The 24,152-nt window shown below is 46.0% G+C and overlaps 1 protein-coding gene across 3 annotated transcripts in view; it reads right to left on the bottom strand.

Moving 5' to 3' along the window:
- DENND11 (DENN domain containing 11) overlaps positions 1-19,599 on the bottom strand; it is a 44,166-nt gene extending 24,567 nt beyond the window's left edge. For 2 of the 3 annotated variants that reach the window (XR_013814319.1, XM_079786537.1), the window contains exons 1-3: positions 19,277-19,599; positions 1,227-1,326; positions 89-247 (exon numbers count right to left, since the gene is read on the bottom strand). Coding sequence is in view for 2 of the 3 variants with exons in the window: in XM_079786537.1 (XP_079642663.1) it covers positions 89-247; positions 1,227-1,326; positions 19,277-19,538 (521 nt within the window). In the remaining variant the exon portion in view is untranslated. The remainder of the gene's footprint in view (positions 1-88; positions 248-1,226; positions 1,327-19,276) is intronic. The other variant, XM_079786538.1, reaches the window with a different exon arrangement.
- Positions 19,600-24,152: the final 4,553 nt, after the last annotated feature.

Genomic DNA, 24,152 nt, shown 5'->3' with positions numbered 1-24,152 from the left:
GGCACCCAACCTTGATCGCCAAGGACTCATCAAGACACCAGCTGGCAGATCCCTGCTGCCTCCCCGCACGTGTATCTAAGCCACGTACCGAACCTGGTTCTCCAAGAAGTGCATGTACCGGTAAAGCAGGGTGTAGGACGGAGACAGGATGCCCACGGACTTCATGCGTGCTCCGCGCTCCAGCTCGCTCTCCACGGGCATGTTGGCGAAGCAGGCCAGGCCGAAGAAGGGCCCCTTCCGGAAATAGCTACAATGGACCAAATAAGCAGTGTGGTTCAAAATCAGGGAGAGAGAGTTTGTTTTGTTTGTTTTTTTCATTTGAGATGCAGTCCCCAAGAAAAGAAAAAACTGTGTCCAGGGCTTTTTGTAAGAAAGCTCAGCCTAAAAATAACACCTTTTAGGATCTCAAGGGAACAATTAGCCTAGGCTACTCAACCTCCCAAACGAGATGCCCAAGTTCTAAAGAAATGATGGAGCTCCCCAAGGGACTGGGGGAATCAGGACTGGAATCCAGCTGGAACCAGGACTGATCTCTGGCAAGCCTGCTACCCAACTGCCCATGACCATGAATATGTCCCTTCTCCTCTCCTGCATAACTAAGGACTTGATGGAAGACCTAGTACAAAGATTCATCTCCAGGCCTGTCTGGAACCAGCAATCCGTGTCATCAGCATAAACAGTGTTGTCTCTTTCCTCTCTTCCTGAGGCTCTGATCTAACAGACCCTGTGACCAGAGCGGCTACATTTCCTTCCTCTTTCTCACACTGCATCAGTCATGGGTTCAGCCCAAGGGGAAGATTAAAGCTACTTCGTTACGCTCATGTTCTTTCCCTTTGCTCCTTCTCCCAAGAACCTTAATTACCCAGGACGATAACCTGGCCTGACTTAAGCCTGGAATTTCAAGCTTTAGCACATAAATATCTTGAGTTAACTGAAACTAAACCAAAACTCCATGCTCTCATTAAAGCCAAACCTCAAGTGAGGGCCAACAGTTTTTTAGAAAGGGAGAGAACCTCTACAGTAGAAGCTCTTAACTTCTGTGGGCCACGAAACCCACTGAAAACTTAATGAAATGTAAGGACCTTCTTGCTAGAAAAATTATATAAATGCAAAACTATATATATTTTTTCAGGGCATTTAGACACGCCTCCTGAAGACCGCCTTATGCTCGGGCGAAGTACAGGGTGGAGAGAAAATGGAGAAGACTTACATTCAGAAGTACTTACATGAAATCAGACTGGATTTTATGGGACCCACTGGCCATAGACTTGAACTCAACGCCTTCAAGGTCAATATCTTGAGGTAAACACCATTCCACCATGTTTCCTGTGGGGAAGGGAGAACACCGTTAAAAGAAGCAAAGTCATTCAAAGAACAAGGCTGAGTGCAGGGCTCAGCACACCTAGCACCGCAAGAAACGAACTCAATAACTTGTTAAAGCTTTAATTTACCTAAATTCTGTACTGCGTAGGCACAGAAAAATACTATACAAAGTGCCATCATAACTGTTCAGCTCAGTGGATTTTTCCCAACGTGCATACACCTGTAACCAGCGCCAAGACCAAGATGCAGAACAGAGCTGCATGTCAGAAGCCTCTCGAGCCCCCTCCAAGTCACCAACCCTCTCCTGACTTCCAACACCATGCATTAACTTTACTGTTTTTGAAATCTGTATAAATGTGGTCATCATGTGTGTTCTCGTTCGCTCAATATTTTTTGCAAGATTCATTCACAAAGGTGCGTGGAGCAAGTACTTCCATCCTATGCATATAACACTGTTTATCTACTTAACTGTTGATATACATTTATGGTTAATAGCTCATTTTCAATTTAATGCCATTACAAATATCACTCCTGTAGACTGTCTGGTGGATACAACTGGAGGCCGAACTCCATTTCTCAGAACTCCCTTCCCTGTGTGTTTCGGGTCCACGTGGGAAGGTGGAAGTGAAGCAGTGGCTGGGTTGTATTCACAACAGAAGGTGGTGCAGGAGCACCGGGCAGCTCCCGGTGTGGGGCGCAGCCAGGCCTGCTGAGGCCACCCTCCCCTGGATCCACCTCCTTGGGTCCTCTTCCAGCTCTCTGACTCCCGAGCCAGGAGTGCCTTTAGTTCCATAATGCTGGGCGTTGGCTTCATCAGGACACTCACGCGCTAAAGCTGGAGGCAGTGACGGGCTGACCCAGGTTCCCATCCATTCTCATCATTCCAGCTTGTTCTCTTTCTCCCCAATTTTACCGCCTTCTTCCATAACTGCTCACTAGTACACTCCGAGCTCCATGATCACACACCAAGACGACAGCCGTACACAGTATCTAACCAGCTCCCACGCTGTGCAACACCACTTTCCTGAAATAAGTCCCTGTATGTATCTCCCAGTGGTTCTCTCTTGGATTAACCTTTGACTGACACAATCAACACACATTTCTGTTGACTACATCAAGAGAAGAAGTGCTGTAAAAATGCACGCATCACTGCAAACTAGAAAACGTCAATAGTTCCTCAAGTAGTATTTCCCAAAGCTTAGGTGGACAGGGCTTCTGCAAAAAATAAAACAAGGTTTTGAAAAGGGATTTGAGCCAAATAAGTTATATAAAGATGGACAGGACAGATTATTGCAGAACTTCTCAGAGCCTTTATATGTTACTCTGCACTGTGAATCTCTATGAAATGAATACAGTGTTTAACGTTTCCACAATTATTTGGCCAATAAACCTATTTTTAAGGAGCATCTAAGGGACATTTTATAGACATGCTAGTAGATAAGGGGCAGAAAGTTGGCCCTTGGTATCCATTCTTCCTTGCTCCTAGGAAACAGACCCTTCTATGTTTAGCTTGGCACATGGCCTTCCGAAATGATAACTACGTTTCTCAGCACCTTCTTGCATACAGGTATGGCTGTCTACGTCAATTCTAGCCATCTCATTTACTCAACCAATGAGATGTAGACTGACGTGAGGTGTGTGGTTTACAAAATGTGGCTTAATGGGCAGGAAAATGACGCCCCTTCCTCTATCCTGCTGCTGGGAATGTAGAAGTGGGTACAAGCTATCCTGAACCATGAGGGGGACGGCATCTGCCTACTTGTCATGGAGGGGATGATGGAGCAAGAGCCACTGTGAGTCTAGGTCCCTGGATGACCTCGTGGGTCTGAGCCAGCATTCCCGCCCTGGGCCAGACATCTCTTGATACGTGATAAAGAAAAACCTCCTATCTTGATCCAGCCACTCTTAATTTGGGTCTCTGGTATTCATGGCTAAACCCATGTTTTATCTGATGCAACTGACCTGTGGAAGTAAGCAACCATCCTCAGCCTGGTTCTCAAAGCCTCCCTCCTCGTTCCTCTGTGCTTGGCCATGCCTCCTCGTACAGAAACGGAAAGAATCAGATGGACTAATGACATCCTGTTCACATCTAGACAGATGCAAGCACGTCAGGGCTGGGCAGAAAGGTGCGTCAGGCTGAGGAATCAGGGAACAGAATGCAGGCTCCCAAGCAGCACTTGGAATAGTTCCTTAACAGCGGGAAGAATATTCCTGCTGACACCCTCCTGGAGTGAAGGGGGGTAGATAAAGCTACTGCAGCCCTTATCCCAGGCTATCACCTCTGTCTTAGATGTCTGTCTCTCCAGGATTCTGAACTTTTAAAAAAAAAATGTTTTTATTAATTTGAGAGAGAGATGGAGGAGAGAGAAACAGGATCAAACCAGCAACCCGGGTATGTGCCCTGATTGGGAATCGAACCGTGACCTTTTAGTGCATGGGATGACGCTCAACCAACTGAGCCATACCAGCCAGGGCAGGAGACTGCATTTCTTAAAGGCAGGCACTTTGCTTATTTATCTTCACATCCCAACATAGCACAGTGATTAGTACAGGACAGGAATTAAAATCAAAAGAAAAATAGAAAAAAAAACCTCAGCTTTATTGAGGACAGGCATGTTTTTTGATGAATTAATGTTAATTACCCTAGGGTCAATAATAGTGGTTATATAGGTAAATGTCTTTCTTCTTAGGGGACTTATACACAAGTACTTAGAAGTGAAAAATCACGATTAACTTTCAAAAAGCTCAGGGGGAGAAAAGGTATATCTGTATATAATAAGTTCTGATATAATGCTGACTTTGGGTAACACAATTGGTATTTTAGGAAGAATTTGAGTAGAGGAAATTTCACATTTGCTTATGCTATAGACTCAAGGCAATTTCAATCAAAACCTCAGCAAGTTGTCTTGTGGATATTGACAAATTAATTCTAAAGTTTATATGAAAAGGCAAAAGGTCCAAAATAGCGAACATTATGCTTAAGAAAAACAGTCAGAGGACTGATACTATCCAATTCTAAGACTTACTATAAAACCATGGTAATCAAAACAGTGTGATATACAAGGGAAACAAAAGGAAAAATAAAGATAGGGAACTACACCAAACTAAAGCTTTTGCACAGCAAAGGAAATCATCAAGAAAAGACAACCCACTGAATGGGAGAAGATATTTGCCAGTGATACACCTGAGAAGGGATTAATATCCAAAATTTACAAAGAACTCAAATCAACACCAAAAAAACCCCCAAAAATCCAGTTAAAAAATGGGCAGTGGACCTGAATAGACATTTCTCCAAAGAGAACATACAGATGACCAATGGACATATGAAAAGATGCTCAATGTCACTAATTATCAGAGATGCAAATTAAAACCACAATAAGAGCCCCAGCCTGGTGGCTCTGTTGGTTGGAGCATCGTCCCATATACCAAAAAGGTTGTGGGTTCAATTCCAGGTCACAGCACATATGTGGGTTGTGGGTTCGATCCCCAGTTGGGAGGCAACATATCCTTGGGTGAGGATTAAAAAAAAAAAACAACACAAAAAACTACAATGAGGTATCACCTCACACCTGTCAGAATGGCTATCATCAATAAACCAACAAATAACAAACGTTGGCGAGGATGTGGTGAAAAGGGGACCCTCGTGCACTGCTGGTGGGACTGTAGACTGGTGCAGCCACTATAGAAAACAGTATGAAGTTTCCTCAAAAAAATTAAAAATGGAGCTGCTCTATGACCCAGTGATCCCACATTTGGATATTTATACAAAGAAACCAAAACAATAATTTGAAAGAATATGTGCACCCCTATGTGCATTGCAGTGTTATTTACAATAACAAGATATGGGAGCAACCCAGGTGCTCATCAATAGACACGTGGATAAAAAAGTGGTGCTACATTTACAATACGGAATATTACTTGGTAATAAAATCTTATCATTTGCAATAGCATGGATGGAACTAGAGAGTATTATGCTAAGTGAAATAAGTCACACAGAGAAAGAAATACCATATGATTTTACTTATATGTGGGATCTAAAGAAGAGAGAAAAAACAAACAAAACTGAAGCAGACTCATAGATACCGAGAACAGAGTGATGGCTGCCACAGGGGAGTAGGGTTGGGGGACTGGGTGAAAAAGGTGAAGGGATTAAGAAGTACAAATAATCACAAAATAGTCATGGGGATGTAAAGTACAGCATAAGAAACAATGATATTGTGTTGACGGTATATGTATGGTACCAGGTTGGTGCTTGGGATAACAGGGGGAGCACTTTGTAGGGTATTCCATATGGCTGCCTACCAAGCTGTACTCCTGCAACTGGTACAAAATAGTATTGAATGTAAATGGTAATTTTAAAAAAATCCCAGCAGTCTTTGTACATGAAAATCTATTCTTTTTTAAATGTATTTTCACACACAGCCCGTAGTTTATTCTCTTCATTTTCTAACTTGTTATCTCATGTATCTATTTAAAATATAAAGGTTCTTCAAAGCCTGCTTTTGCTTTATTCCTCAAATATTGCTATGTAATGTTTTCATATCATTCAGTTCTAGGTATTTTAAATTTGCATTAATTATTTAGCAGTGTGGTTTTACATTTTCAAAATACATGGGGAATTTTAACCATTTATCTATTTACATTAACTTATAATTTCATATTTGGTAGTCAAAGATAATTCCTTACAATATTTTTTAAATTTTTGATGTGTTCTCTATGACTTGTTCATATCAATTTTTATAAATGTTCCATGTACAGTTGAGAAAAATGTGTATTTTTAAGTTGTTAGATATAAAAATCTATGTATCAAAAAAAAAAAAAGGAATGTGGTATTGGCGAAAGATTAGACAAGATTAGGCAAACAGATCAATGGAACAGAAGAACCCAGAAGTAGACCCACAACAATAGTCAACTGATCTTTGCCAAAGGAGCAAAGGCAATACAATGAAGAAAAGAGTCTTTTCAACAAACTGTGCTGAAAACTGGACATCTGCATGCAAAAGAATGAATCTAGACATAGACTGCACCTTTCACAAAAATTAACTCCACATGAATAGTATATCTATATGTTTGATACAAAATTATAAAAGTTCTAGAAAATAATATAGGAGAAAATCTGGGAGACCTTGTGTTTAGCAATGAGTTTTTAGATATAATAACACCATAAGCATGATTTCTGAAGAAAAAAATTGTAAGTTATACTTCATTAAAATTAAAAACTTCTGATCTATGAAAAACACTGTTAGGAAAACAAAAAACATGCCACAGACTGGGAGAAAATATTTTCAAAAGCATATCTGATGAAGGCTTATATCCAAAATACACAAAGGAATCTTAAAACCCAACATTAAGAAAACAACCCAATTTTTTAAATGGGCAAAAGATATGAACAGATATCTCACCAAAGATGATATATGAATGGCAAATGAGCATATGTAGACATGCTCAACATCATATGTCATCAGGGAAATGCAAATTCAAACACCAAGATACTACTACATACCTATTAGAATGGCCAAAATCTGAAACAGAGAATTCTAAATGCTGCTGAGGATGTGGAGCAACAGGCACTCTCAGTCATTGCTGGTGGGAGTACAAAATGGCACAGTCACTTGGGAAGACAGTTTGGCAGTTTCTTACAAAATTAAACATACTCTTACATATAATCCAGCAAGTGTGCCCCTTTGCATTTAACCAATGAGCAGAAAACTAATGTCCACCCAAAAGCCTGCACATGAATGTTTACAGCAGCTTTATTTATAACTAGAGGCCCGGTGCATGAAATTCGTGCATGGGGGTGGGGGGTGGGAGGGTGTTCCTCAGGCCAGCCTGCACCCTATCCAATCTGGGACCCCTCGAGGGATGTCCAACTGCCCGTTTAGGCCCGATCCCACCAGGATCGGGCCTAAACGGGCAGTTGGACATCCCTCTCACAATCCAGGACTGCTGGCTCCCAACTGCTCGCCTGCCTGCCTTCCTGATTGCCCCTAACCACTTCTGCCTGCCAGCTTGATCACCCCCTAACCCAGGTGTCCTCAAACTACGGCCCGCGGGCCACATGCGGGTGTTTTTGCCGTTTTGTTTTTTTACTTCAAAATAAGATATGTGCAGTGTTCATAGGAATTTGTTCATAGTTTTTTTTAACCTTTTGCACTCGGATGTTGAGTGTGACTCGACACGGTTAGCATCGGTAGCAGCTCTTTTTATACTCTTTGAATGTATCAATAACTTGAAATATAAAAAAATCCAAATAAATAAGTTTGTATGAAAAGAAACTCCAGTTTTTTATTCTACTGCCGCGCTTTGTAAAATCTGGGGTATTTAAAAAATTAAATCCCGAGTAGAATAAAGGAATCGAGAAAGAAGCAAGCGAGTGCAAAGGGTTAAACTATAGTCTGGCCCTCCAACGGTCTGAGGGACAGTGAACTGGCCCCCCTTGCTTAGGCCACCCCACACCCCAAGGGAACCCCCACCCTGATCTGGGACACCCTTCAGGGCAAACCAGCTGGCCCCCACCCATGCACCAGGCCTCTATCCTATCTAATAAAAGAGTAATATACATATTGACCATTACTCCAACACACAAGATGGCTGCCCCATGTGGTCAAAGATCCTGCCCCCATGTAGATCTTTAAACGGCCCCCCGTTTAAAAAGTTTGAGTACCCCTGCTAACCACTCCCCTGCCAGCCTGATTGATGCCTAACTGCTCCCCTGCCAGCGTGTTTGCCCTAACTGCCCTCCCCTTTAGGCCTGGTCACCCCTAACTGCCCTCCCCTACAGGCCTCATCCCCCCCCAACTGCTCTCCCCTGCAGGCCTGGGTCCCACCCAACGGCCCTTCCCTGCAGGCCCTGTCACCCCCAACTTCCCTACTCTGCTGGCCTGGTCACCCCTAACTGCCCTCCCCTGTAGGCTTGATTGCCCCAAACTGCCCTCCCTTGCAGGCCTGGCCCCTTCCAACTGCCCTCCCCTGCTGGCCATCTTGTGATGGCCATCTTGTGTCCACATGGGGGCAGGATCTTTGACCACATGGGGGCAGCCATCTTGTGTGTTGGAGTAATGGTCAATATGTATATTACTCTTTTATTAGATAGGATAGAGGCCTGGTGCATGGGTGGGGGCCAGCTGGTTTGCCCTGAAGGGTGTCCCAGATCAGGGTGGGGGTTCCCTTGGGGTGTGGGGTGGCCTAAGCAAGGGGCCTGTGATGGTTTGCAGGTCAGCCACGCCTCCTGGCGACCCAAGCGGAGGCCCTGGTATCTGGGATTTATGTATCTTCTACAATCGAAACTTTGTAGCCTGGAGCGGAGCCAAGCCTCCTGCTCGCTCCGTGGCAGGCAGCCATTTCTTCTGGGGTTTGTGTATCTTCTATAATTGAAACTTTGTAGCCTGGAGTGGAGGCCTAGGCCAGCCAGGGCTGCAGAAGCTTTGCTTCCTCCATTGCCGGGGGCAACCCTTGCCTCCTGCTCTTTCTAGCTCAGTGGCTGCTGCCATTTCTGTTTGGATTTGTTTACCTTCTATAATTGAAACTTTGTAACCTTGAGTGGATGCTTAGGCTGGCAACAGCAGGCAGAAAGCTTGGCTTCCTTTGTTACCGGGGAAACCCAAGCCTCCCTCCTGCTCTCCGTGGCTGTAGCCATCTTGGTTGGGTTTATTTGCATATTTGCTCCTGATTGGCTGGTGGCCGTGGCTTGTGGGTGTGGCGGAGTTAGGGTCAATTTGCATATTACTCTTTTATTAGGTAGGAATGCCCCAAACTATAAGCAACCAAGTTGTCCTTCAATAGGTGAAAGGATAAACAAAATGTGGACTGTCCATACAATGAAATACTATTCAGTAATAAAAATAAATTAGCTATCAAGACATGAAATAACTTTAATGTATATTGTTAAGTAAAAGAAGCCAGTCTGAAAATAATTAAATATTGTATGACTAGAGGCCCAGTGCACGAAATTGGTGCATTGGAGGGGGTCCCCTCAGCCCAGCCTGCACTCTCTTGCAGTCCGGGACCCCTCGGGGGATGTTCACCTAAGCCAGCAGTCAGACATCCTTCTCACAGTCCACTCCTTACCACCTGCCTGCTCGCTGTTCCTTACCACTTGGCTCACTGCTCCTTAGTGCTGCTGCGGAGGTGAGAGAGGCTCCTGCCACCACCGCTGTGCGTGCCAGCCATGAGCCCGGCTCCTGCCTGAGCGGCGATCCCACAGCGCACTGACCACTATGGGGAAGCTCCTGAGTTGAGCATCTTCCTCCTGGTGGTCAGTGCACATCATAGCGGCCGGTCGTTCTGCCATAACAGTTGCTTAGGTGTTTATTATATAGACTAGAAGCCCGGTGCACGAAATTCGTGCATGGCGGGGGGTTGTCCCTCAGCCCAGCCTGTACCCTCTCCAATCTGGGACTCCTGGAGGGATGTCCGACTGCCCGTTTAGGCCCGATCCTGGTGGGATCGGGCCTAAACGGGCAGTCGGACATCCCTCTCACAATCCAGGACTGCTGGCTTCCAACTGCTTGCCTGCCTGCCTTCCTGATTGCCCCTAACCGCTTCTGCCTGCCAGCCTGATCACCCCCTAACCACTCCGTTGCCAGCCTGGTTGATGCTTAACTGCTCCCCTGCCAGCCTGTTTGCCCCCAACTTCCCTCCTCTGCCAGCCTGGTCACCCCTAACTGCCCTCTCCTGCAGGGTTGATCACCTCCAACTGCCCTCTCTTGCAAGCCTGGTCCCTCTCAACTGCCCTCCCTTGCAGGCCTGGTCCCTCACAACTGCCCTCCCTTGCAGGCCAGGTGCCTCACAACTGCCCTCTCCTGCTGGCCATCTTGTGGTGGCCATCTTGTGTCCACATGGGGGCAGAATCTTTGACTACATGGGGGCAGCTATATTGTGTGTTGCAGTGATGATCAATCTGTATATTACTCTTTTATTAGATAGGATAGAGTCCTGGTGCACAGGTGGGGGCCAGCTGGTTTGCCCTGAAGGGTGTCCCGGATCAGGGTGGGGGTTCCCTTGGGGTGTGGGGCGGCCTGAGCGAGGGGCCTGTGGTGGTTTGCAGGCCAGCCACGCCCCCTGGCAACCCAAGGGGAGGCCCTGGTATCTGGAATTTATTTTCCTTCTACAATTGAAACTTTGTAGCCTGGAGCAGAGCCAAGCCTGGGGCTCCGGCAGCCATTTCTGTGGCAGTTAATTCACCTTCTACAATTGAAACTTTGTAGCCTTAAGCGGGTGAGCCCGGCCAGGGTGTGTGGAAAGCTTTGCTTCCCCTGTTGCCGGCAGCAACCCTGGCCTGCTCTCTCAAGCTCCATTCTGCCCCATTTGTTTGAATTTGTTTACCTTCTATAATTAAAACTTTGTAGCTTGAGTGGAGGCTTAGGCCTGCAACAGCTATGGAAAGCTTAGCTTACTCTGTTACCTGGGAAACCTTATTCTCTGTGGCTGTAGCCATCTTGGATTGGGGTTAATTTGCATACTCGCCCTGATTGGCTGGTGGGCGTGGCTTATATAGCAGAGTGATGGTTAATTTGCATATTACCATTTTATTAGAGAGGAAGCGGAGTGATGGTTAATTTGCATATTACCATTTTATTAGAGAGGACTAGAGGCTCAGTGCACGAATTCGTGCACCTTGAAAGAAACTGTGGGCCACGAGGCTACGGTGGGCATAGGGGCGGGTCTCAGCCCATCTTCTGTGCCCCTGCCTGGCCCCTCTTGCCACGGCCCCCAGTCCCCTGTCTGCTGGCAGCCCCACTCCCGCCGCCGCCACTCCCACATACTGACAGCGCCAGCCCACTCACACCCACTGACAGTGCAGAGCGATTGGGGCTGGCACCAGCAGCAGGTGCGAGCAGGGCCAGTGCCGTCAGTGGATATGAGTGGTGGCTGCTGCCCCGATCGCCCCTCAGGTGTAGGGGGAGGTGCAGAAGCCCTCAGGGGTGATCAGGGCCAGCAGCCACCACTCGCACCTGCTGACAGCGCCAAGTGATTGGGACTGGCACCGGGCACCGGCAGTGGGTGCAGGCAGCATCTCTGGCACCGACAGCGGGTGCGAGCGGGACCAGTGCTGGCAGCAGATGTGAGTGCCGTGTGGGACCGCGGGGCGCAGAAGCAAAGAATATAGGTTTTCAGTAACCATCAGAGGCTCACCCTGATGACAGTGACCGGTGCCCCACCTTGGTCTGGCACCCCTGCTCACATGCCCCACCATCCCGCCGCGGCCAACACCCACCATGTTCTGTGCACGCCCCCTAGTGGTCAGCACACATCGACCAGTTGTTTGGTTGTTCTGCCATTCGGTCTATTTGCATTTTAGAATTTTATATATAGAGAGGATATAGATTCTAACTTTATGACATTCTGGAAAAGAAAAATACTATAGAGATAGTAAAAAGATCAGGGGAAAGAAAACATGAGTGGTTGGAGCACAGGGGATTTTTAGGCAATAAAGCTATCCTGCATGATACTGTTATGGTGGATACATAACATTATACATGTTTCAAAACCCTTAGTAAGTAAAACACAAAGTATGAACCCTAATGTGAACTACAGACTTTAGTTAATAATATATCAATATTAGTTCATCAACTGTAACAAAATACCACATTAATGCAAAATGTCAATATCAGGGGAAACAATCCTATATAATAAAAGGCCAGTGACCATAACAGTGTAATGACCAGAATAACCGATCGACCAGTCGCCATGAGGTGCATTGACCACCTCTCGGTCCCTCCCCCACAGCCCACAGGCTCAGATCGGTGGATGGTGAACAGGAACCACAGGGAACTGGGGTGGGTGGCGGTGGGGCAGGACTGGGGACTGGCGAGTGGGTGGAAGGCAGACCTCTTGGTCCCTCCCCCAAGCCCACTGGCTCTGATCACTGGACGGTGAATGGGGAACCACGGGGAACTAGGGTGAGTGGTGGTAGGGCGGAACTGGGGACTGGCGAGTGGGCGGAAGATGGCCCTGATCCCAGGCTAGGCCTAAAGACCCTACCTGCACACAATTTTGTGAGCTGGGCCTCTGATGGTATATAGAAACACTGTATTTTCTGCTCAGTTTTTTATAAACCTGAAACTGCTCAAAAAAATAGTTTTTTAAAAAATTAATAGATAAATTAACCTAGGTTAATTAAGCCTGTGCAGTAATGACATTATGGTTATGCCTTATTCACAGGAAATTTATTCTGAAGAACTTAGAAATGAAATGTTATGATGTTTGCAAGTTACTGTCAAATAGTTCAGCAAAATAATTTTAAAAGCTTATCTATACATAGTCAGTTCTGCTATAACGCTGGCTAAATTTGTTCCACATCAATTGATACATTAGGAACAATCAGATCACAGGGGATTTCATGTTTGGTGATGTGTGATTTCAACCACAAGGTTCACAATGTGAATGCAGAAAACTACACGCAGCTGAACTGAGATGCATAAGAGTGCACAAAAGGCACCCTCCCCCCATACAAACCTCAAACACCTGCCTGTTGCCTCCGCTGACTGTGTGTGTGATGAGCCATGGCAATCACCTCCAGCGTTACCACTTTCCATCAAATTTCACGTAGCTCTTCATCCACTATTTCACAATAACTCACAAGCTCAATCCCTCCAACACTCACCATCATATGCGAATCTCAGGTCTCTCTTAAGATAAAGTGCCATATTTTGAGTATTTGTAAATATAACTATTGACCATATGTAAAACTGTCCTACCATTTTTATTAGGTTCCTATCATATTTTTAATGGGTCACTGGTGGTTTCTGAGTGTTGTGCCCCTGACCCCATTTTTCTTGTAAACCTGTGACTTTTACTGCATGATTTTCACAGTACAGTGATTCTTAGGAATGCATATTTCACGTTACAGCAGAACTGATTGCATAAGGATAAAGCAAATAAGGTAAAATGCCAACAAATGAGGACTCTCATGAAGGATATATAGGTTTTCACTGTACTATTCTTCCAGCTTCTCTGGGGTTTAAAATGTTTCAACATACAAACTGGAGAACATAATTGAAATAATAGAGATGTGTAAAAACATAAGGCAAGCATAAGGGCCTTTGCAAAAGTAAAAAATAATTGAGGTAATGTGTTATAAACAGGGGGATGAAGAGGCATCATGACTAAAGATCATCCTTTAACAGAAATATTCCATTATTCTCAGATATTGGAAACCAGTTTGTATAAGAAACTTGTACGGCTTAAAGGAGAGGGATTTTTCGAACATAGCAATCCTTGTGACAAGCCATTTAATGCTAGAAAACCTGAACACGCCCTCTCCCAGGCTCAGTCTTCCCACGCCAAGCCCTTTGGCTTTGCAAACATGCTCACTGCACTTCAGGAGCTCAGCCAGGAACCTGGGGCCTGGACGGATTCAACAGAAGGGCTCACTCAGGGGTAGTCAATCAAAGAGAGATGCATCACAGTTGACGGTGTCTTTTCCCCTTAATTCTCTCTCCTTCCATCTCCACATTCACCCTTTTCTGGGCCTATGGCAGGTACCTACAGACCCTGCCTAGCCTCTAGTTGCAGAGAGACTTCTGAGGAGAGGTCCACAGGACCGCACGAGGCTGTCCCGTTGTAAGATGACAATCTGCATTGTATACACTCAGCCTGTCATTCAGCAAATATTGGTGGAACATAACTCGTGCTCCTGCAAAAGCAAATAAGCCCTGTTTAAAGGAACGTGGACTAACAGCTTATTGGGCTGGCAGCTCAATTACCCAGGGGGCATTGCTGATCCTGGCTGCAGACGTACCTGCCACGCCAAGGTCAGCCTGGCAGCTCTGTGTGAGGGCCTCCCAGGGCTGATGTGTCACAAGCTCCTACGCTAGGTCAGATACATTCTGACCTCTCCACATACAGGGCTGCCTACTGACCACACCCAGGCATATTTGGGTTTCATCAACCACCATTTCTTTAGGGAGAACAGACATTAGTTGCTGCTGCCTGTTAGAAAGTTCATCTCATATATTTAAAGTAGAAAAGGCAATGATCTTGAACCAAAATGATCTCTTTCTAATGGGAAATACATGACTTTCCATCCTCCTTCTCTTTTGTTGTTGGGTGTTTCCCAATCAAGAATTTCCTGTTGATGTCTTCATTTCATAAGCAGTGGCTGCCTCAGCAGAAGGTCTGGTTACAGCTCCCTATAGCCAGTTTTCCCCTCTCCAACATACGCCTTGATTTTTACTCTTTTCACAGCTTCTTCTCGTCAGCATATACACTGAGTGGCCAGATTATTATTATCTCTGAATGCATAATAATCTGGCCACTCAGTGTATATCCTATATAATAAAAGGCTAATATGCAAATTGTCCCATCGACCAGGAGTTCAACCAGCAGGCAGGCCAGCCAACCGCCCATGTCCCCTCCCCCTGGCCAGGCTGGCCGGACTCCACCCATGCACGAATTCATGCACCGGGCCTCTAATATGTATACTGAGTGGCCAGATTATTATGCATTCAGAGATCATAATAATCTGGCCACTCAGTGTATATGTGCCCTAATTCCAAAGGGGAAATAGAGGAATCCTGTCTCATGAATAAAGGCAAGAATCCATGGCCCCAACACCACATGGAAGAGACCTCAAAAGATTATTTAGTTCACAATCCAACCTCAGAAAAGTAAGTAGCCCACATCACTTGATTTTTGTTCTTAACTAGTTTTAAATATGTAGTCTTAAAGTCACCTAGAATGAGGAGATTTCCAAAACAAAGAGGCAGTATAAAGAAACTCGGGGCAGGGAGAAACTCGTCCTGGTGATTTTGAGTCAGCCACATGCCATCCAGGCCTGAATTCCAGCGCATTCAATTGACATGGAAAAACCCTTCTATTTCTCAGACCCCATATCGTTTTACCCTGGGCGGTGTGGTGTGGGGAAGGAGGTCAGGCACTGGAGACAGGCTGGCCTGGATCGCCTCTGAGCTCTGTCCCTCTCCACCCCATGAGGTAAGATGACGTAGGCTCTGTTCATCAGTTTTTCTCATCATTACAGTCTAGATTGTTGGAAGGATTAGTTCCTGACACACGGTGGGCACTCAATACCCAGTGGGCATTAGAATTCCCACTCCTACTTTACCCTCCACAGACTTTCAAGAGAAGAAGCAGAATTCACAGCAGATGGCCACAAACTGACTTCTCCCTGAAAACCACAGTAGGTGAGTCACCTGGGAAAGACTCCCACTGTGGGACTAGTGAAATTAACCACAACTGTATTTCATTGGCATCAGATGGAAACTTCAGAGAAAGGACACAACAGAGTTAATCATCCGAAGAGACCTTCCTGTTGGCTCTCAGAACTGGCCTTCTCGTGGCCTCTTTCAGCCAGCCATCTCAGGACTGCTCTTCGCATCTCAAAGTTACGCTCCAAATTTTCCATCCTCACTGCTCTTTGTCACTTTCCCACCCATGGCTGGAGCCATTTATTGTTTGCACAAGTCAGATGACCTGGGCAGTATCCAAGTCATGTCCCAGACACCACACCTAGCCCTAATCCACCATCTCCACTGTTTAAAAGAAAATGCTCATATGACGTTGACTACACAGAAAGCGCATGCAGACTACAATTAGAGTGGTCTTTGTACACTCATTTGACATAAACATAGGAGCATTCAGAGGCACTAAATTAAATAGGTGTTTAGATGTAATTTAGGCACTTGTAGAGACTGAGGGAAGAACAGGTAGTAATTCATCCCTAATCAGGAGAACAAAGGGAAAAGAAACATTTTAAAAACCTCAATGGGTTCTCTTTCCCTCAGCCAGTCTCCCTGCAACGCTGCCCCAATACACACACACACACACACACACACACACACACAAACACACACACAGCACAGAAATTTCCGCACCCACAAAATACCTCTGGGGAAAATGTAGCCAATCAAAGTGAATCTCATAAAGAAATAGCCCAATGGGGCAGATTCACAGGTGTCATGCTTTGTAGGTCCAAAGCTTTATCTGCCTCAGGCCCACACACAAGACCTCAGTCTCATGGTGAGACAGCTATGTCACCTCCATAGACAGAGAGGGGCATGCTTTCCAAATGTGACAATATCTTTTCCCTTAATTAAACAGAGAAAAGAACATTTTACTAGAAACCCAAAGAGCAAAATAAAAACTTTAAATCAAGGCTCTAAATAAAGGGTTGAACACATGAAAAAGCAATATTCTGGCTGCCGACCTCTCCCACCAGCTTGCATCGTTAGCATCTGGGCCCAGTTTCAATAGCAGCTTTGTAGCCCAGATGGCCAGCACTGCCATCCTAGGGCCTCCTTGCTCCAGATAAAGACCGAATGTGTGTACGTCCGGGTGTGTGTGCGTGCGCGCACGCTCCTAAGTCCTCACATCGTTTGTAGATCCAACAACTATCATTTTCAACCATGAGTCCCATGAAAAGAACATCCTTTTATGTCTCTACCCTCTTCTCAGATTTTTCCTACAGATGCCCAACCCAGCTTTCCAAACCTTGTATCTAAATGTATAAAGGAATTACTCTCTTCTGTAACCAGAAGAATTATACTCTGTGTAAACTGGTTATAAATGATCACCAAATAACAGCGGTGATTAGAATCAAATGACACACCATTGTAGTAAAACGCCTTCCTACATAAAGTGTCCAGGTGTCATTTACAATGCCTTCTTTCCACACTAAGCTTAATCTGAGAACCATTACACATACACACCTGTGTCTATATCGCAAACCCCACAAAACCATGCTCACCAGCTGTGACTGACAAGGCAGGGCGGGTCCCAGCTCTGCCTTTCAATTTTATCAACTCCACCTGTGGTTAATACAGGATTTTGTTTTCTCCTTCCCCTCCCTAAACTCTGAATCACTGTTACTGTCCCATTTCTTCTATTAGTCTTTAATACTTCCCAGAATGAATCTTATGCTCCCATCCACAGTAAGGCCTCACTTAACATTGTCTCAAGGGTTTTGGAAACTGTGACTTTAAAGCAAAATGACATACAATGAAACCAATTTTACCGAAGGCTAATTGATATAAAAAAAAGAATTAAGCTCCTATCCCATATTTCTCGTAACAAAAACATCACCAAAGTTCTAATTAAAGACCCAAATGCTTCAAATATTAAACACTGAAATAAATGTTAGCTACACATGCATTTAAGGAAAATTAATACAAACAAAGGGTCCAGTTAAGGGTGGCAGGTGGCTGGAGCCTCCCCCGGCAGCTCAGGGCACAGGTGAGAATCCACCATGGACAGGATGCCCTTCCGTGGCAGGGCACACTAATATCCACACACACTGGGACCATTTAGAAATGCCCTTCACTTCATGTGCACATCTCTGGGGTTGGGTTAGGGGTGGGGGTGGGGCTGGAGTTCCTGGAGTAAACCCGTGAAGAGATAGGGAGAATGTGAAAACTCCACAGATGGTGGCCCTAGCCATGCCAAGAATTGATCCCCCCACCCCCACCCCATCAACGTTATTAACCAAACTAGTCGAATGAAACAATGCTGCTTGAGGCCCTGCTATATTTACTTGCAGGTGATGGGGTAGGGCATAATGAATATTATTAGTTACCAAGTATCTGTTTTTGCCTAACAGTAAGGGTTACTTTGGTCAAAAAGGAGCAGTTTTTCAAACTACTGGTATCTGGAAGGCCTAATCATATGCCAATAGCATTTAAAAACATTTTTTTTTTTTTTACAAATGGAATAGGAATATGCACTACATATAGAAGGGATTGGTATTATTTCATGAAACTTTTGTCTGAGTTACATATGTATCCATATGAATGTATTGATTGCGATGTAAAATTAATTTCATAGGGTGGGTCATAGTCAAAAACAGTTTGAAAGCCACTGGGATGGGGCCAAGGAACAGTCAGAATGGCCTGGTCTCCTCCCCACGAACTGTCACTTCCTGTGTCTTGCTGGTTGGTAAGCCCTGGCCAAAGTCACAGCACCCTGCCAGGACCTATCTCCTGCCTGTCTGCATCCCCACCTCAGGGTCCTTAACTCGTTTTCGTCCCGCTGCATGGCACCCATAAAATTCATAATGGGATCCCTGCTCATCGTTGGAGGACCAGGAGGGGAGTTCCAGAAAGAAGTGTTATCTATACCCTTCATTAATAGGCACTCCACTTTCCAGTAACTCCACGGGAGGGATGGACACAAAGACACACCTGGGCTTTCTTAGACCACAGAATCACGGCCTCCGCTCTCCTGCCTCCAATAATGACCACAAAGCAGCTCTCTCAGCGAGAGGCCCCTGGCGGCCAGGACCAGCTGAGAGAGGATCTATTCACTCACCCTGACCCCCAGGAAGTCTCCCACCACTACCGTGTACATGCACCTCCTGACTGGGTGGCCGGCCAAAGGTGATGTGCCAATACCCTTTAATCGCCAAGCAGCCCAGCAAGCGCCTACCTGAGTAGGCTTCCCTTTCCTTTAATCCTTCTCCAGCTCGGTCCCTCGATCCTATCCCTTAATGCCGCCGGCATTAATTCCTCAAAATAATAAGGTCAGAGAAAGTAAAGTTGGCTGCTGGCAGAGTTACCGTCAGGGACAGGTGGGGAGCGAGGGCGGGAAGCATAGGACACTCAGTTTCAGGAGGGACGGTCCAACTCTTAAAGCGGAAAAAAAACCCTTTTAGCCCAGCAAGAAGAGAAAACAAAAGCCACAAACAAGACCCTCCATTGGCGCAGCACAAACACGGCGGTGAGGCTGGGCGCGCGGACTGCGAGCTGCTGGGAAGCAGCCTGGCGGAAAGGAGAGGGGGTCGGAGGGCGCCAGGAACAAAGCCCCGCGCCCCGCGCCCAAACTCAGGGGGACATCCTGCCGGGGACGTCCCGCTCCCTCCGCAGGAGCCCGCGGCGGGGCGGGGGTGCAGGTGTGTAGGTGCGGGTGCGCGCGCAGCGGGCCCCTCCCCCGCCACCCCCACCCCCCCCAGCCCCGGTTGGGGGCGACCCCCTCCCACCCCGGGTCTCGGAGAGGCTCTCACCCGAGCGGGGATCGAAGGTGACCACGAACACGGCCACCACTTGGTCCTCCTCCACGTCGCCCAGCTCCAGGCGCCCGGGCTGCAGCAGCACCTCGGAGGCGCCCAGCTCCTCGGGCTCCCGCCGCCTCGGCGGCTCCGCGGCCCCCCGGCCGCCCCCGCCCCAGCCCCGGCCTCCAGCCTGCAGCTCCGGGGCCTGCGGCGGGGAGACGGCGGGGCCCTCGGCCCAGCGCAGCAGCGGCGCCGCGTCGCCCCGCTCCACCATGGCGAAGCGAGGAGGAGCCGCGGGCGAGAGGGGCGGGCGCAGGGGCGGGCTGCGGAACTCCCCTCGCCCGCGGCCCGCGGCCCGTGCCCGCCGCCGCCCGCACCTGCCCCGGCGGCCCCGCCCTGCCCCGCTGCCCTCCCGCGGGCGGCGGGCGTCCTCCCCTCGGGCTTCGCTGGACTACGTGCCCAGGTTTGGGAGTGCACGGACGCCTACGCGCTCGGGTACAGGAAATGTGTGGTGACAGTTCGCGCATCCACCTGGATCTGTTTACCTGCGCCTGGCTTATGGCGTCCTCTTACCTAGCATTCCGTGGGATAACTGTTCCACCGTGAATTTTTACATACCACCATTATTTTTGAAAGCCCCCTTGTCATATGGACCGTGACAGATGTGCATTACATAATCCTGGATGTGTGGCCAGAGCCACCGCCGTGCTGGGAAGTGGAGAGGAAGCACTGACAGCAGGGTGCTGTCTCACTTGGGATGGGGCTGGTGTCCTGGAGCTGGGCGCTTTGGTGTCTGGCCTGGGGTAGTGTGTCTGTAACCCAGCCTGGTGTGCCCTGGCCCTGGCCTTCCTGGACTTCCTGGCCCTGGCCTTCCTCCCCACCCATTTCAGACTGTTTCCACACAGCTGCCCTGGGGGTGGGGGGTGGGGGAGAGGTTGAACTAAATCTATAAATGACTAAAGCAGTTCCTATTCTTTTGGGGGGAAAGCTGCATAAATAGATTCTTTATTGTGCAGTCACAGTTTTAGCCTGGAAGTAGCCGCCTTGGGCAGACATTGAGTATCTCCTTGGGAAGAGGGGTTAAATCATATTATCACTGCATCTCTGGCACGTAGGACAGGAATCTTCATAAACACCCTCTGGGTAACACAGCATGAGTCCACTGGGTCCTTCTGAGAGGGGCAAGCTGCCCGCCTTCCTGAGCCTTGGATGAATTAGGTATCTGAACAAGTCCCTCTCCTCACCATGGTTTTTCTCATTATTTTAATAGCTATTCCTAGTTCTTATTTCCCCCTCCTGTAAAGGAGTGATTTAGCCACCAGATTTGTCCCATGGTTGAGACATTCAAAATGTTATTTTAAATCCAGAATAGGGGATTCTAGAAAATCCTCAAGCAATTTTCCAAAGATACCAGCTTTAGATGACTTTCCTCTTTCTCCCCTGAGGGACTTTCCTTTCCTGGTCTTTGTGTGAGCCCAGCCTCCCACCCCAGCATCCCATAGTTTAATATCCTCAAGCTGTATATATGCCAGGAAATAAATTCAAAATACTCATCCCAACCAATTTTCTATATAAACAGGAAGCCAAAATGTCCAAACCCTAAACCTAGAGCCCTTTCCATATTTCATTTACGTAAGGGTTCTAGCTCACCAGCCATCATGTCTATCTTCAAATTCCCACTGCCTTGCTAACAGGGACTTACCAAGTATTTGTCAACTAAATGAATGAAAGTAGAGGTCTCTACCTCTGTACCATTGGCCCCTCCAGCCAGCCTTAACCTAGTAGTTTGTACATAATAAGTGTTCAAAATGTTAATGATGGCACCCCCCTTAACACATTCACAGTCTGATCATGAGCTTTATCTTCTCTGTGTCTACTGAATTTCACAAATGGTAGGAAGGGAACTCATTGAATTTAGCTATTAGAATAGCTCTGGTGGAAAACGAGTGTGAGGAGTAAGAAGGAATGAAGGGCACTCACATTCAGAGATCCTAGCATAATGTTAATGTAGATCTATTTTACAGAGTGTATTTTATATAATGAAGATATATTTAGTATTTGGAAAGTAAAATAATTTTATTTTAAAATTTTGACATATGGGGTTCTCAAGGGTACATGCCGGGGTTGGGGCTCAATCCCCAGTAGAGGGCGTGGCGTGCAGGAGGCAGCTGATCAATGATTCTCATCATTGGTGTTTCTCTCCCTTCCTCTTTGAAATCAATAAAAATATACTTAAAAATAAAGTGTATATAAAATACATTATTTTGAAGTACTTTTGATCTATAACCTCACCACTGATTGGCCCCTGTTAAGATTTTGCTTGTCCTAGTTCGTCAATTCTAGGAAGCAAAATGTTTACTTGTTGACATTGCTATGGTGACTCGTTATTGCTGCAGGCCCCACGGAGGTCCTGGTCTCACAGAGAAGATCTGTGTTTGCCTTTGTCAGCCATCTGGAGACACCACCAAGCCGAGACTATTTTGAGTTAAATTCTCTGCTTGAGGTTCTTTGAACCACGCTGGTAGTATAAATTTAAAATGCAAGCTAGGGTGATCCCTGGATTATATTTCAAATTCTTTGGTGGGGTTTCTCCTTTCACCCAAAGGCAAAATGGAGAGAAACAAGTTTCCTTGGCTGGCCCTCTCTGCATGGGAGGTTTATTTGTCACAGCTGTATACAGTGTATCATCTTAATTACCCATCATGAGCATTCTTTATTCTTAGTGGCAGGTAAATAATGGTATATCTTAGAATAGATATAGAGTTAGATATTTTTCTTTTCTATATTTACATATAGAAGTCATACTGTATATCGTTTGTATTTTTATTCTTTAACCTCAGGACACGACCATTTTGCCATTCTATTAGAACTTTTTATATGCATGATTTTAAAGGTTTTCATTGTATGTTTGGAAAATTTACTTAACCATTCTCACTCTCGTTGTTGGAAAATCAAGCCCTCTCCCTTCTTTTTTGGTTGTGCCAAAAGCGTTGGCCAAATTCCACTCTGAACAAACTCTCGATACCTATTATATGCCAAGCCTTGCAGTGAAGAAGACAGACATCCCTTCTCGTCAGGCTTACAGCCTGGCAGGGAAGGCAGCTAGCAAGCAAGAAATGAAATCTAGAATGAGGGGTGACAGGCAGGGCAAATGCAATCAACCATTGAGGTTGCTGACTATGACAGGTTGCCAGAGGTGGGAACACCGGGTTAAACTGTATTCATGTTCTTAAGGTTCTCTATTGTACTGCCAAATTGTTGATTCACAAGTGTGTAAGGGCATCAATTTAATTTCATTCCTGTCCAAGTTAGATATTGCCACTTAGAATATTTTTTGCCAATTTTTCAGATGTAAATGACATTTTGCTTTGAGATAATGTGACTGCATATAATCTTAGTTTCCAAGTACATGCTATTGACTTGTGGTTCCTCACTTATCATGTGGGGTCTTGATGCTCTTGTTATCAATTTGCATAACTTCTGTATACACTAAGAATATTCATCTTTTGGCTGGAATAATTTTTGTTAATATCATTTCCAATTTACTGTGTAGTTTAATGCTGCTTAATTGCTTGATGAAATGTTGAAATTCTACATTTTATGTAGTCAAAGTTAGCAATTCTTTTGGTGATTTTTTTTGTGCTTCTTTAACATATGGGAAGTTGGTCCCCACCCAAAAATTTGATCAATGTTCACTTTTTTCTTCTAGTTACTTATAGATTGATTTTCCACATTTGATATCTTAATCTATTCAATATTTATATGTGATCCTATCTAATAAAGAGGGAATATGCTAATTGACCCTCATGCTGTCACAATGATGGCAGCGCCCACAGTCAATAAGGAGGGAATATGCTAATTGACTGCCATGCCCTCAAAGATGGCAGCGCCCACAGCCACAAGATGGTGGCACCCAGTCCCCTCAGCCCTGCGAGGGCAGCAGGCACACAGACAGGCTGTGGGGTGGATCCTAAGGCCCTGTGGGCCTTGGTACTGGGTTCTGGCTGTGAATTCTGAATGGAGTGGGAGGCCCAAGAGCATCTGAGGACAGGATCCTTTAAAAAGGATCCCTTTGGCTACTGGGTGAAGAACCTTATAAAGTGGTATGGGTGACTTTTTTTTCTATTCAAAGAGTTTTTACACTTCCTGCGGGGGGAGGGGGGAGCAGTAGAGAGGGAGGGGGTGCCTCTCGGAGAAAGAAATTGAATAATGTGTGCTAAAGATATCCAAACTGCAAGAAAACATGTTTTACAAAATAAGGTTTTGGGGGCCGAAGTAATAGCCGTTTTCAAGGGATACATATCTGCTTCTCTGTGTTACTGATCTTTCTAGAATTCTTTTGTCAGTTTGAAAATTTGTCTGATTCCTTAAAAGTTTTAACTGTCAATACCTGGAGGTGGGAGGGTGGCTGGGGGGCTGAAATTAAGACAGGTGTATCCGGCAAAGACCTAAGGTGTGTGTCCATTTGGGAGATGAACTCCAGCCTGGAAATGATAGAGGCTGCTTACTGATCATTATTACACCCAGGTGATGCTGAATTCTAATGAACTCCTCTTAGCCATGGGTGGGGAGTGGAAGAGAGGAGGGGGGGAGTTCTAAATGGCAGAAATAAAAGAGTGAAAATAATTTATTTCTAATAATGAGCTTGTAGCACATGGGTGCAGGGAGTCTATGTGTGATGTCCACAAGAGTTTTAACGTAAATTGAATTTAATTACTCAAAGCGTTCTGGCGCTTTCTTTAATCAGAATGGAAATAAGGACAAGCTGAGAGCTTAGGACACGTGGTACTTAAGGGAGGAAATGAAAGGTGTGCCTCATGCAGCAGTGAGTGAGCAGAGGGAAAGGCAGACTAGGACTGCGGAGCTTGCTGGCTTAGGTTCTCTCCTC

The sequence above is a fragment of the Cnephaeus nilssonii genome (assembly GCF_951640355.1).
Source record: "Cnephaeus nilssonii genome assembly, chromosome: 12".
Taxonomy (NCBI): domain Eukaryota; kingdom Metazoa; phylum Chordata; class Mammalia; order Chiroptera; family Vespertilionidae; genus Cnephaeus; species Cnephaeus nilssonii.
The sequence above is the reverse complement of the archived record's forward strand: the minus strand, read 5'-3'. Positions and strand labels throughout refer to the sequence as shown.